We start from the raw sequence: 15096 nt of genomic DNA, 5'->3' as shown, positions 1-15096 counted from the left end.
AGTATGCCTAGGTATATGCTACCCTTTTTCTCCATTTAGAAACTGGGATAATCTCCATAACAGCAATGAGAGAGAGAGAGAGAGAGAGAGAGAGAGAGAGAGAGAGAGAGATCTATGATATGGATCGATCTATTATCTATCTATCTATCTATCTATCTATCTATCTATCTATCTATCTATCTATCTATCTATCTATCTCAAGAGGTGGGGCTTGCCTCATCTAGAATAGCCACAGCATGCTTTTTGGAACTGATGCTGGCTGATCTGTCCCTTAGTACATGGGCTAGATCTGCCCATCAGCTATTAGCATATGGCTTTCCACTGACCAGGCTCAACTTTCCTCTTTCATGGCAAAGGAGGTAATAAAGAAGCCTGTTTATGATTGTGCAATTCAATTAGCTATTAGTACCCTGGTGAGTAATAAGGTGTCACCTTGGTTCCCTTTAATTAAACATCCTCATTGCTATGACAAATATCAATTCTGAATTTTCCAGTGAGAAAGGCTTTAACTCAGTGGTGAATACAGCTGATGCCACCTGCAGTTCTGGAAGGCAGGTTTCAAAATATTCCCCATCATTCATGCCTTTGTCCACATGGAGCAAATGTGACTAAGGATCTCTTCTGGTTTGTTTCTGCAAGGCCCTGTGAAACATTTCTGTCACCTGTCTTGCAGAACAACATGTATTGGCCAAGCCATTTATAAAATCATTTTTCTTCTGTCTTCTACTAATATTTAGAAAATCTGTAGGGTTTGCAGCTTTTTGTAGGGAGGAATGTATGCAAACACAGTTTCAAGTATGCTTATGTTTCTATCTTGTTTTGTCTGGTTTCTTCCTGTTTATTTTCCTGATTTGATTTGATTTTACTTGTGCTCGCACAACTGAAATGAAAAATCACTCTCTTTCATTTACAGTGAATGGCTTAAATGGAAGCCTTCCAGCTCCATCAGGTTGTGGATATTCTTTCCTTCTGCTGCCAACGTTCTTCCCTGCTGGGTTTTCCTAGGCCGTTTCCTCATTTTTTCCTGCCCTGGTCAAGGGGCATTCAAACCCCTCATTTATCTTCTCTGAAGCTAATCAGATTCACCTAGCAGCACAAGTGAGCAGTAATTGCTCTGCAGCTAAATTTATGTGGGAGGGAGCTCAAGAAAGAAGCCAGGCATTTTATAAACAGTCCTACTTATTACAGCCTAATTACAGTACAGCATATCAATCAGGATGGCTACTTCTAAACATGTATTACGTACAGTATATAAAGCACACAGATGTAGCTCAGGATATATTTTTGAAAGGAGGCACCAATGTTGCTTCTTTTTGTACGGAACAGTTCCTGCAGGAAAACAGCCATTAAATCAAAGTGAGGATAAATGTGAGATGATAATCTCTTTCTTATAACAAAACATAGTAAAGCCTCCCTCAGACGTCAGCTGAGCCTTACAGATTCCTGTTCATTATGGGGACAGGAAGCATGCCTACTCAGAGACGTTAAAGGAGTAGAGTGGTTCTAAAAAACGCTACCCATCCAATTTCTCCTTGATTATAGCAGGCTCTTAATTCCTTGCTTTTGGTTGAAATCTGATGTTATCAGTTTTCCATCTTGCTGCAGACAGTTCAGCAGAGTTTCCAACCTTTTTTGTTTTTCTTTAAACAGTACCCATTTGTGCCAGGACATACTATGTTAATGCAAAGAAAGATTCTTTAAATCATTATAAGGCTATACTGATATTAACCATGTTTAAGTTATGCATTCTTTATGCTAAACAGTAGCTTAGGAAAGAAGCTATTGCTTTACAGGAACCAGGATGGGATTATCAAGAATAACTCAAATGACATTAACCCTCTTTTTTGGATAAAGTAACCAGCTTAGTTAAGCATGAGAAAGTGGTGGACATAATATATCTTGACTTCAGCAAAGCATTTGATAAAGACTCTCATGAGATCTTAGTAGAAGGCAGAATGTGGGCCAGACAGTGCTACCAATAGATGGATATAGAACTAGCTGAATAGTCCTACCCAATGAGTCAATGGCTCTGTGTCAAACTGGAAGGAAGCAAATTGCAGGGCCCCATTGTTAGGTCCCCTGCTGTTCAGTGTATTTTTAAATGATCTGGATGAAGGGTTAGAAAATACAATTTTAGAATTCAGAATTTCCAGGTAAGACAAAGGTAAGGGAGAGAGCAAATAGTTTTTGAATTTTTAAGGGTACTCCCATGTCTCTCTGGTTATGTCCATATGGTGATGGCTCAATAAAATCTCTAAGACATATGCTACTATGCTTCTCCCTATATAAGGACTCTAGACAGACTTTCATTTATCCAATCTTGAAGAAATTTCCAGGCAGTGTGATTTCTACTTACTGTTACTTCTTTCAGACAAGAACTCAAAAATATCCTCTCAAGTCACCCAGTTTTGTGCTACCATCTGTACAATACATTGCACCATTAATTAAGCTTGGATACTCATTTATTGATCATTTTTTATTTCACTATTTCTAGTTTATTATATATGTTCTTATTTATTTTTAGAACCTTATTGTTTTTCTGGTATATATGTGTGTGTGTGTATACATACACACACACACACACACACACACACTGTATATATCTAACAGTTCTACTATTAGATATTTTACTATATCTGGCCTTACAAGTGTAAGAAACTGATTTGATTGAGATACCTTACAGAACAATATCAAAATATAGGAGGATCTTGACAAGGTGAAACAATGGGCAGAAATCAACAAGATAGAATTCAACAGAAACTAATGTAAAACCTTTCATTTGTGGGTTTGTTGGGTTTTTATTGTTGTTTTGTGTGTTTTTTGCTGCCTTCAAGTCAACATTGAATCCTGGCGACTGCCTGGACAAGTCCCTGCAGTTTTCTTGGCAAGGTTTTTCAGAAGTGATTTGCCGTTGCCTACTTCCTAGGGCTGAGAGAGAATGACTGGCTCAAAGTCACTTTGTGCCTAAGGCAGGACTAGAACTCACAGTCTCCAGCCTGATCACTACACCAAACTGGCTCTCTTCATTTGTATAAGAAAAATCAAAGGCATGAGGATTGGGGGGGGGCATATTGCACAGGCAAAAATTATCTGGGTGAACAGTGTGATGCAGCCGCAGAAAAAGCAAATGAAACCCTGGAGTGTATCAACAAAAGAATAGTGTCAAGTTAAAAAAAAGTCACTGTTTCTCTCTATTGCATTGGTCAGATTGCATTTGCATGTCAAGTCAACTTGGATTTAAATTATAGGGAGGTAGATTTCAGCTGAACATCAGGAAAATTTGTATAAAAGTAAAAGCTATTCTCTGGCTTTAGAGGTAGAGGGTTCTCTTTTGCTGGAGCTGTTTAGCTGTATGGCTGTCTTTGGGGGATACAGTACTAGTGGGTTCCAGGAGTGATTAAACAAGTTGATACATTTTATGATTGTATCTACAAATGATGGAGAAATCCAATGAGTCCCAACATTTGATAAACTTAGCAATATGCATATTCCACCCTAACTCAAAATACATCTACAGACCAAAGCTTAAACTTTTTAGAAAGTTCCAATGCAATTTGCAACTTGTCCTTATAGCAGCCAGTTACTTACTGCTTGCATATTGATACCAAATGAATTAATAGTGCTGTATAATTGGAAAGTCTTTTTTATATTATTGGTTGCAGAGCTGGCCAGTAATTAAGTTGCCCGTTATTTCAATAGTGCATGAAAGGAAAAGATTATGGAAATGTAAGTTTGCTAAGATTAATTATTGAATTGATGAGAGATGGCAATCTTCCATGAAATAAAAATGTTACAGTTGATATTTCTTAAAGTAGACAATATAACCCATAAGAGCAATAATTCAGAACTATTCTTATGTTATTTGAATATGAGCTCAATAAGTTTTTACTTTCATTCTTCTACAATCTAAGAAGATTGCACAGCTCTTTCTTAGCAGTATGTTATATCCTGCATGGAACTGATTTTGCTATATGGCAAGCAACATCAATAGAAGATGGCAAAGAGAAGGGCAGGGCGCTTTGCAAAATAATAACAGTTATGGAAGGATTAAAGGCTTCCCTAGATTTGATTTAAGCATTTTAGGGAAAAAAGCATAGTCAGAAGTCCATTTATTATCAATACTTTAAAACATCAGTCCTGAAAACAGAATGTCCTTCTTAAAATGTTTCTTGTTAACATTATTTTCTCTGTGGTATTTCAGTTTATTTCAGGATCAAATTTATAGATTTTAAGGAAGTTGTATAAGGAAGAGATTGGGTGGGATCCAAAGAACTTCCTAACTAACTTCATCTAAGACTACTTTGGTCTTTTCTTTTATATACATCTCCCCATTTCCTGCATCTCTCAATAGATTAGATAGCAACAATTTGAAGGGAACCTCCAAAAAGGAGATGCTGATGTGGTGGTTTTGTTACTGAACTCTCAAACAAACAAAAAATGATGATCATCATGATCATTATCATGATGGTGATGTTAATAATATCACAGGAACGATAAATACAACTGTCAATTTCATTACTATTCAGATATTGCCAATCCATGTGCTTTTGTAGTAAGGGGAGAGCAAAAGGGAGAGCATATATAAATATGATAAATAAATAAATACCCCAATAATTCAAGTGTAAAAGAATGAATCAAATCTAAGCCTGTTGATCTAGGTTGGTAGTAGAGCCCAGGAACCTCAAATCCTGAGTAACAGAGACCTAGTTTGGTGTAGTAGTTCAGGTGCTGGACTATATAGTGGGAGGCCATGAGTTCTGTTCTTCCCTTAGGCGTGAAAGCTGGGTGACCTTGGGCCAGTCACTCTCTCTCAGCCTGACCCACCTCACAGGATTGTTGTTGGGGGGAAATAGGAGGCAGGAGCATTATGTACATTTCCTTGAGTTGTAAAAAAAATAAAGATGGTACATAATAACAAACAGAAGCAGTACAGTTGCCCTCTCTCCCAGGTGGCTTTTTAAAAAGAGGACATAAAACTTCTTTTTGTCTTTGTTCTTTTGTCTTCCATCCCAAGAGGAGAGGGTATCTCTTCTCAGACTGGTTCCCATCAAGTAAGAAAATGTATTCCAACCAAAAGATACTTTGGAACTACTGTATATACTCATGGATAAGCCATTCACGTATAAGCTGACCCTCAAATTTTTAACAAAAATGCCATGGAAAATGTGCCACACATGGATAAGCCAATCCTCAAAAAATTTGTATGTTTTTTCAATATATTCTGAAGGACTTCATTTGTTTTCCTATTTTGATTCAATAAATGTTGTTTTCCAGAACAGATTCTGTTTTGAATGTTCACAATTAGCTTATCCATGGGTGGTGCATGGGCTTATCTGTGAGTACATAAGGGTACTTTAATAAAGTATTACTGTCTATGCTTGCAGATAAGCCCATCCGCAGATAAGCCAAACCCAATTTTTTGGGTGTATTTTGGAACCTAAAATTCTCAGCTTATCTGCAAGTATATATGGTATATGCAAATTAGGATCTTTTTCTTTACTTACATTATGGAGTGATCACAGTGGTTTCTTTGTATCGATAGTCTTATTTTGTTTTCTGGTATTATGTCTGTGTCTGGTTACATATTCCTGCCTGGGAGATTAGCAGTGAATTAAGCCTGCAGGATTTTCGCTTTCTCCTATTGTCTCAATTAGCTTTTTGACCTTCATTTACATAATCAATGACTTGTACCTTCTTCTGAAATCAAGAGTCCCATTCTGACAGGGAATTTAGCTTACCAGCTTTTCAGCCATTCTGCTAGCTACAGAAAAAGTAAGAAAGCCACAAGTACTCTCTTCCTCTTGAGTAAAGGTGCAGAGAAAAATTTACTCTGAATGAGTAGATGGTGACAGGGACTGAGGACCAAGGAAGGGTGTACCATTGAAGATAGTGGGGGAAGCGTGTCCTCCATTAGTAGGTGACAACTCAGTATGCAAAAGGAAGTTAGAAAGAAAAAGAAAAGAATGCCTGGAGTTATATATCATAGATAGAACAACTCAATGATATTATATAAAATTGTTCAAAAGTACTCTTGCTTGCTGCTGTGTCCAAAAAAAAAAAAAAAGGATTAAATTTTCATAGAGAACATTATAGTTCAATAATCCACCAGTCCAGGTATAGTTTGTCCAATAAATATGGAATAAATATTTTTCTTGTATTAGTCTCATATTAACATCAAAAGAAGCTAATTTCACACTTTAAAACAATCTGCTATCAATTTACAAAAAAATAGGATATTCAAGCTCAGTATTTCAAAGGTTAGCGCTAATATCAATTACAGATGTATTAGATTGAACTTCTAATAAAGATTCATGGAGAAAATCTATCTATGCAGTTGCTAAGAATCAACAATGACTTCATGGCAGATAATATAATAAAGATAAGATACTAGTTTAGGGATACCAAATCCTAAATCTCAGTGTCTCCACAAATATGGAATTTTAAAGGCAGCAATAGGATCAGCATAAAACAAAACAGACAGCCAATGCTTAGATTAAATAAATTGTCAATTAGGGAAAAGTCCCATTTTTTCCACAAAGTAGAGTTTTCCCCATAACTTGCAGGTAAAAGGATTATAATTATAGTTATGAGCTAGTATTTTCTACATGAATTTGCAGCAACAAAGAGTACAAAACTGATCCTCAAAGAAGCAAGGGTTGCAATTCTTGCCAGTATTACAAAGGAGTGAAATCCAGGGAATCCCCGGGTTAAGAACACCCAGTTTATGGACGACCCATAGTCCATAGTTGGAGCCTGTTGTAGCAAAAGTCGAGTTTAAATGCACAATGGCTCGAGTTCATTACACAATACTACTTATGCAGTATTATACAATAATACTGTTCTGGCTTGCATACAAATTCAACCTAAGGATAGACCTTGGGAGCAGAACTCATCCTTAAACTGGGGAGTACCTGTAACTCTCAAATTGAACCCAGAGACAGCTGACTTCCATTTTCTGAGTTTTGTTATTTGTGAGGGTTCTTTGCTTTCCAAGGACCGGACCCACTACAGCGTTGCAAATCTCTACACAATGCTTTATTGCAACATGCACCTTCTCCAACAATAGGCTTTGGGTCAACTCATCTAGGACTTGCAAGTTGCTGTTGCCACGTAAATACATCTTTAATACTCAGTCCTTTATATTCAAGTCTTTTAATACTCAGTTCAAACAAGAGTCTCAAAGTCTATAAAGTCGCATACAACCGTTGCCTTTTCCCAAAGGTTTTTGCACTAGTTGGGATGAGGGACTGCTTCAATGTGGTTGCTCTTTTTCTAGTTGCTGCCAAGCTCCAGGCCCAGCTCCAAGCTCTGCTCTTAAGCAGTATTGTCTGGAGATTGAGTCATGGCAACTGGACTTCTTTTCTTTTTGGTTAGAGACATTTCACTACTTGTCCAAGAAGCTGCTTGGACAAGTAGCGAAACATCTCTAACCAAAAAGAAAAGAAGTCCAGTTGCCATGACTCAACCTCCAGACAATTCCACCTGGATGATTGAGAATCTTCATAAACGTAAGCAGTGTTGCTTTTGAGCACTCCAGGTGAGCTCCCAAGCCAAGCTCCAGGCAGAAATCCCACCAGGATATGCTGCTTACCATAGCTGTGGTCCTGGCAGTTGACTGATAGTCCTCTTGCCTGCCAGTAATAGCTGTCAATCTCCAGATGTTGCTTTCCACTTCCCCCCCTGCTCGCTATTTTCCTATCTCCTTTTCTCCTACTTACCCACCCACACTCTGTCTTAGCATTTGCTTTTGTAAGCTAAGAGCCTGGATGGTGTGAGGCTGCCTCTGGATGTTGGCACATCCTTGGAAATGCCAGGGTGTGGCTCAATTAGACAGGCAGCTGGAATGCCAGCGTAGATGCTTGTGAGTAAATGAATGCATGCAGGAGCCCATCTCTCAGGTTTCTGGGGCTGTAAACTTTTACAACCCTTTGAGAAGAACCATGAGCTATGCTGAGCCTTGGGTAAGTGGGGTGGGAAGTATTTCTGTAGCTGCTTTTGCCAAGTTCAGACAACAGTCCCAGCTTCACTTCCTCACATTATTCCAATCTGTAATACAAGTTAACATAAATGTGTAATGATAGGGCTGAAAGTGTGGAAAATTGTTTCAATAAACCTGTTGAACAAGGTTGTCCAATAGTTTATTTGTATTTATGTATATGTATTTATAAATGCAAAACATGACTTTCTAGTGGGTTCATGAAACTATTAACTTGAAATAATGTGAAGGAATGCAAGTAGAAATGTCTCTTAAATTATATAAATCAATTTTTGAGTTTGATTCATTTCAGCACGCTTACCTTAGCAAAATACGCATAGAACTTGGTGTGGTACCAAAACAGGAGATAAGTTTATAAGATAAATTAAAATATCTGGATACAGTCTAAAACCTCAAACCCTAGACATACCAGGTTTATTATGAAAAGATTACAGCAGTAGGTCTGATTTACTCCAATTTATAGAGAGACCAAATATGATACCAAAATCTTCTATTAAAGAAATCCTTGGCATATCTATAAAACATGAGGCATCATCCACATGTAACAGTATGTCAGCTGTTACACAGCATTTTCAGCATTTCTAATAGCAAGAGTAGGATCTATAATATAAATTAAAAAGAAAAAGAGTTAAAGAATGTTCTTGACATATAGTACAACATGTGAACTCAGCTTCTTTGAGTCTAGGTACTGTCTATGGTTAACATTGGTTCATCTCAAAAAACAAAATGGAGTTGTGCATGGTTAGTACTTAGATGGGAGACTATCAGAAAATCCTAGAACTGTTGGCTATCCTAGGAGGTCAAGAAAACAGAGGTAAAGTTCATCTATATTGTTGGATATGTCCATGAAATCACCAGGAGTAAAGCTTGTCTCAAGATTTTATCTTTGGAGTCCTTGGGGTTCTCTGCGCTTGGTTCTTCTCTTGCAAACGTTTCATTACCCGGCTAGGTAACATCTTCAGTGCTAAAATAGGATGGAGTTTGCTCTCTATTTATATACTGTGGCATGCTTTGCCAGTGCTGGTGGGGTTGGGTTTTTTTGTTTTTTTGTTTGTTTGTTTTTGTTTTGCTCCTCTGGTAGTTCCTTGATTAGCATATGTTTACCACCAGGCACACAATCAAGCAGTAAACATATGCTAACCAAGGAACTACCAGGGGAGCAAAAAAAAAAAAAAAAAAAAAACCCCACTCTTACCAGCACTGGCAAGGCAGGCCACAGCACATAAATAGAGAGCAAACCCCATCCCATTTTAGCACGGCAGATGTTACCGAGCTGGGTAATGAAACATTTGCAAGAAAAGAACCAAGCTCAGAGAACCCCAAGGACTCCACAGTTCAACCCTGGGCTACGCATATTCGCCTCTATTGATTTTATCTTTGCCTGAAGGGAGTTAAGCCACAAATTGTTAACTTAATTTGAGAGTGGGGGAGAATGGAAAATTGGGGCAAGGAAAAAAAAACCCTTCCACATTTATAGTGTAAGGTTTGTAGACCTGAATCTCAGAAAATCCAAAACCAGGAATTCAGGCAGAGGCTCTTAAAAAGAAAACAGCTCTTTAATCGGCTGAGTGAAGCAGCTGGGTGGGCAGCAATCCCAAAAAGTTCTGGGAAGCTCCACACCAACAAGATTTCAAAGGCAGTTTTTATAGCTTTGCAAGGACAATAGATTGCAATGAATAAGGCAGTTTAAGGCAGTTTGAACCGGGTTCCCCCTTTACCCTCAAGACCTTTTCCCTGCGCTCTCCCCCCTCAAGGTCTTCTGTGTACATGTCCTTCTTGCTTCAAGATAATAGTTTCTTCCTAGCGCAAGCAAAAAAATAGAGGCGAGATAGCGAGAGCCAGGCTAAGAAAATCTCCCCCCTCCCCTTCAATAGTAAGCTTAAAAGTGAGTTGTAAAGCAAAGATAGGAGGACACATTTCATGAGATTTCCAAGCCACTGTCCTCCTTGTATTATATTCTTCTACCAATCTTATTTATTTATTGGATGTATATAGCTGCCCATCTCAAATATATGATTCTGGGCAGGTAAGAGTCTTAAAATGTTAAAAGCGTATAAAAAGACGAGACCCAGAGCAGCCAGGAAATTGTAAACAATAATCAATAGTCAACATAACCAGGAGACAGGCTTCCTCATACACTGGGGGCCCCAGACTAATGCCCAGAAGCCAGCCTTCAGGGCCTGGTGAAAGGCCAGCAGGAACAGGGCCAGTCTGATATTCCAGAGGGCGGGTGCCACAACAGAAAAGACAGACTGTCTTTCCTATACAACTAAAAGGTTCAATCAGCATCCAACCTTTGACTATGCAGCACAGTAGAGTATGGAATTTTTAAAAAGTTATTTATAACTCCCAAACTTAATTTTATTGGTTGAAACCCTGAACTCAAATATACTGCAGTCTTTTGTTATTATATCCTGCTCTAATAATGACCTTGGTCTAATAAATGATGTCCCCCTTCTTATAAGAAAGATTTTCATCAATATACTCTGCTCCAAAATACACAAGCTCCTGTTTAAGACAGGGGTGGGGAACTGCACTGAGACCATTTGATAGGACAGTAGAATATGAAGAAAAAATAATGGATAAGAGGAAAACAAATCTTTGAGGAATCAGCAGGAGAGGTGCATGAGGCTATCAGTGATGCATCTGAAAACCTTTCCTCCTATGCATATGTAATCTAATTGAGAACAAGGGTTTATTTATAAAGATGAGAGTGAGATGGAAGAGGATGTGGGTGCTATCTCCTGTTAAGAGAGAAGCAGAACAAAGTGGCTGTATATGGACCTACATGCAGAGACCGCCAGAAGCAGTTTATGAAGCAGCATGTGAGTTTGGCAGAAAATGCAGATTCTTTACTGATGCATAGAGAGGTACTTTGAACATTCTCCTATGTGTTGCAAGTACTTCTTTCAAAAGATTTACACAGCCTTACAGTGAGATTCAGAATGAAACGTTTAAGAGAATGATTTCTAAATTTTCTCTAAGAGGCAGAAGAAATACAAAGGTGATGAAGAATATGTGAGACTCAACCTTTCTTTTCTTCTGAGACTCTAGTTGATGGAGTCATGGAAAAAGAAGCTTATCTCACTATGGTGTATGCATGTGAAACAGTTATTATCTCAATCTGTAGAAATAGACTAGAAACTTCTAATTCTTTTATTGTTTAGTGTCAGTATTTTCACATCATTGAAGTCTAGTGATAACTGTATGTTATTAAAACCATATAGCACTTGTTTTTCATTTGTGTTCCAATTAGAATGATCAGTCTGGTTTTCCTCTGAAATACAATTTTTGACAAATGCATTAAATATGCATTTCTTAAAGCATAACTTTAAAACAGATGGGACATTTATGAAGACTGATAGGTGTTCACAGCTAACAGTAGCAATAAAGAAAACAATGGTATAGACATGATGAACTAACAGTGCAAACCGGTTTGTACTTGTGCTCCAGTGTCGGATGCAAGTATGAAAATTGTGGGATATGTGTTGTTGTTTTGAAGCATGTTTAGTAATTTCCCCCTGAAGACACCTATATGAAGACATTTGAATTTTTAATATGCCTTCCTTTATATTACAAACACATTTTTCGTCCCCCCCCCCCAATGTTTTACAGGGAGATACAATTGTTTCCTGTGATTCTTATGGTGTATTGAAACTTTGGGATGTTCGGAGGGGAGTTCCAATGGTCTCAATTGATGCTGGTCCACACCCTGGCAATCAGGTGGCTTTTGATCCTTCTGGTAAGATCTTTCTTGACATGAGATATCAGGGACAAAGGTTTTAGCAAGGCCATTTGCCTTCAGTGCTGGATTTATTAACACTTTTAGAGACCTAATTCTACTACTTTATTGTATGTAGAACAGGTCTGACAGGTGAAAAAGAAACAAATCATAAAATGTTGTTACTATCATTGAAATTAATGAAGTTAAAAAAAACTCATAGAAGAAATACGAAGGTTATATTTTATTTATTTATTTATTTATTTATTTATTTATTTATTTATTTATTTATTGAATTTGTATGCCGCCCATTTCCCCAGTGGGTGACTCTGGGCGGCTCACAACAAAAGTAAAGGCCACAAACAGTTAAAAAATAAATACCCCCATTCATTAATTAAAATTAATTAATTAATTAATTAATTACAAGGTCGAGATACAGAAACAAACCCTATACATAAAAACTAAAAAACATTCAAGATGATGGGGAAATAACATCAATTACCCCACCAGCCACTTCTACTTGTGTAATCCCCCATGCCGCCCCCAGGCCATCTGGCATAGCCAGGATTTCACGCTGTTCTCAAAGGCCATGAGAATGGGAGCACACTGCACCTTGGGAGGTAGGATGTTCCACAGGGTGGGGGCCATGGCAGAAAAGGCCCTCTTCCTAGATCTCACCAATCGAAATTCCTTGACTGGTGGAGTCTGCAACATGCCCCTTTTGCCGACTGAGTGGGGCGGGCTGATATTACAGGGGTGAGACGGCTCCTCAGATAACCTGGTCCTGTGCCATGAAGGGCTTTAAAGGTGATAACCAACACCTTGAATTGGACCCGGAAGCAAACTGGCAACCAATGCAACTCACATACCAGTGCTGTTATATGGGCTCCCCTAGGGGCATTCAAAACTGTCCGTGCCGCTGCATTCTGCGCCAGCTGTAGCTTCTGGATATTCTTCAAGGATAGCTTCATGTAGAGCGCATTGTAGTAATCCAGCCAGGAGGTGACCAGGGCATGAGTGACCATGCGGAGGGCCTCCCAATCGAGGAAGGGGCATAACTGACGCATAACACAAAGTTGTGCAAAGGCCCTCCTAACCACGACTGCCACCTGCTCTTCAAACAGGAGTCGTGAGTCCAGGAGGACCCCCAGATTACGCACCAGGTCTGTCTGGGGTAGTGCGACCCCGTCAAGAACCAAAGATGATAAACTCCCAGATCTTGAGGCTCCCTGAACCCACAGCCACTCCATCTTAGCAGGGTTCAGTTGAAGCCTGTTGTCCCCCATCCAGGCCCCTACAGCCTCCAGGCACTGCAAAAGGGTAGCCACAGCCACAGGTACCATCACTTAGGTCACCCCGTATGGAGATATATAATTGAGTATCATCAGCATACTGATGATACCTCATCCCATGATGCCAGATGATCTCACCCAACGATTTCATGTAGATGTTAAATAGGAGCAGCGAGAGCACTGAACCCTGAGGCACCCCACAAAGTAGGGGCCATGGATTGGACCTCTCGCTCCCTATCAATACCGATTGGGTTCGGCCTTGGAGAAAGGAGCTGAACCAGCACAGAACTGTGCCACCCAGCCCCAACTCCTGCAGCCAACCCAAAAGGATACCATGGTTGATGGTATTGAAAGCCGCCGAGAGGTCAAGAAAAGCAAGGCTGGATGCACTACCCCCATCCCGCTTTCGCCAGAGATCATCTAAAAGTGCGACCAGTGCTGTTTCTGTCCCATAACTGGGCCTGAAACCTGACTGATAGGGGTCCAGATAATCCGTTTCCTCCAGGATCCTCTGAAGCTGCTGCGTGACCACCTTTTCCACCACCTTTCCTAAAAAGGGAAGGTGGGAAACTGGATGAAAATTGTCCAGTAGGGTGGGATCTAGTGAAGGTTTCTTGAGGAGGGGGCGGACCAAAGCCTCCTTAAAAGGTTTCGGAAACACCCCTCCTGCAAGGATGAATTGACCACTGCCAGTACCCACCCTAAAGTCACCTCCTTGGTGGCTTTAACCAACCAGGAGGGACAAGGATAAAATACAGATAGTCGCGCTAGCAGCCCCGAGGACCCTGTCCACTTCCTCAGGGCCAATAGGATCAAACCATTCCCAGATAACTGGGTAAGACTGCTCCCCAGGGATCCCCACTGGATCCGCCTCACGCTCAGCCTCCAAGTGAGAACAGATCTGAGTGATTTTATCCATCAGGTATTCAGCAAACTCCTCTGCAAAACCCTGTAGATAGTTCTCCAAGCCCCCCACCCCCACCCAGGAGGGACCAAGTGACCCTGAACAGGGCTGCCGGGCGACACTCTGAGGATGCAATAAGAGCGGAGAAATGCTGATGTTTCACCACCCTTACCGCCACAAGGTAGGCCTTAATAGTGGCTGTAACCCACTGACTCATCTTTAGTTTTCTGCCAGCGGCACTCAAGACACCTCTTGGCCCTTTTCATCTCCCTTAACTCCTCCATAAACCACGGGGAATGTCACGGGCAATAGGCCAAGAGATGTCACACAGGCGCGATCCTGTCCAAGGCCCTAGCTGCCTTATTATTCCAGGCTGCGGCCAGGGCCTCCACTGGACTGTACAGCAAGGCCTCAGGAACAACCCCCAGCTCCCTTTGGAACCCTTGCGGGTCCATCAGTCGCCAGGGGCAGACCGTTCAAATAGGTCCCGCCTCCCTGCGGAGGGGGGCAGCATAGGAGAATCTCAAGGCCACCAGGGAGTGGTCTGACCATGAGACAGGGGATAATATCAAATCCCCCACCAGATCACGCTGCCACTGCTCCGACAAGAAAACCATATCTGGTGTGACCACTGTCCCGAGTTGGGCTGTGGATGACTTGGGAAAGGTCCACGGCCACCATGGTAGCCATGAACTCCCAAGCCACCTCCAAGGCCAGCCCCAGGGATGACAGATTAAAGTCCCCCAAGACCATAAGCCTGGGGAACCCCACTGCCAACCCCAAGATGGCCTCCAGCAGCTCAGGCAGGGAGGTTGCTACACAGCAGGGAGGCTGGTACAAAAGCAACACTCCCAACTGATCCCATGTGCCCAACCTCAGGAACTGGGTCTCACATCCAGCCACTTGCAGAGCAGAGCCCCTGAAGGATTCCTGCTTTCAGTCATTCCAACACTTATACAAGTATTCCTAATACATATTATTACAGTAGACTTTATTCATACTGTAACAAATGGTCTTAAACTTACAAGGAATAAATATATATGAAGCTCAACCATGTAGATGGATTAGTTCTACAATGCTTCCCAGGGCAGAAATTGCACCTGTCTGCGAGTAGTGCTTGTTTTCCTTAATGTTGAATTAAGCACTCCCTAAAAACATCCAGGTTTCTTGACCATGTTCAAGA

The 15096-nt window shown here is 40.5% G+C and overlaps 1 protein-coding gene across 4 annotated transcripts in view; it reads left to right on the top strand.

Annotated features, from left to right (window-relative positions):
- The window catches only part of SPAG16 (sperm associated antigen 16), a 336494-nt gene that overhangs the window by 246683 nt on the left and 74715 nt on the right, over window positions 1-15096 (top strand). For all 4 annotated transcript variants that reach the window (XM_088135583.1, XM_088135582.1, XM_088135584.1 and 1 more), the window contains one exon: window positions 11612-11738. In XM_088135583.1, coding sequence (XP_087991709.1) covers window positions 11612-11738 — 127 coding nt within the window. The remainder of the gene's footprint in view (window positions 1-11611; window positions 11739-15096) is intronic.

Source organism: Python bivittatus, unplaced genomic scaffold, assembly GCF_059951505.1.
Source record: "Python bivittatus isolate LINGU-HERP-01145 unplaced genomic scaffold, Pbiv_v1 ctg000200_np1212, whole genome shotgun sequence".
In the NCBI taxonomy this organism is placed as follows: Eukaryota; Metazoa; Chordata; class Lepidosauria; order Squamata; family Pythonidae; genus Python; species Python bivittatus.
Note: the sequence above shows the minus strand (reverse complement) of the source record. Positions and strands in the feature narration are given on the sequence as shown.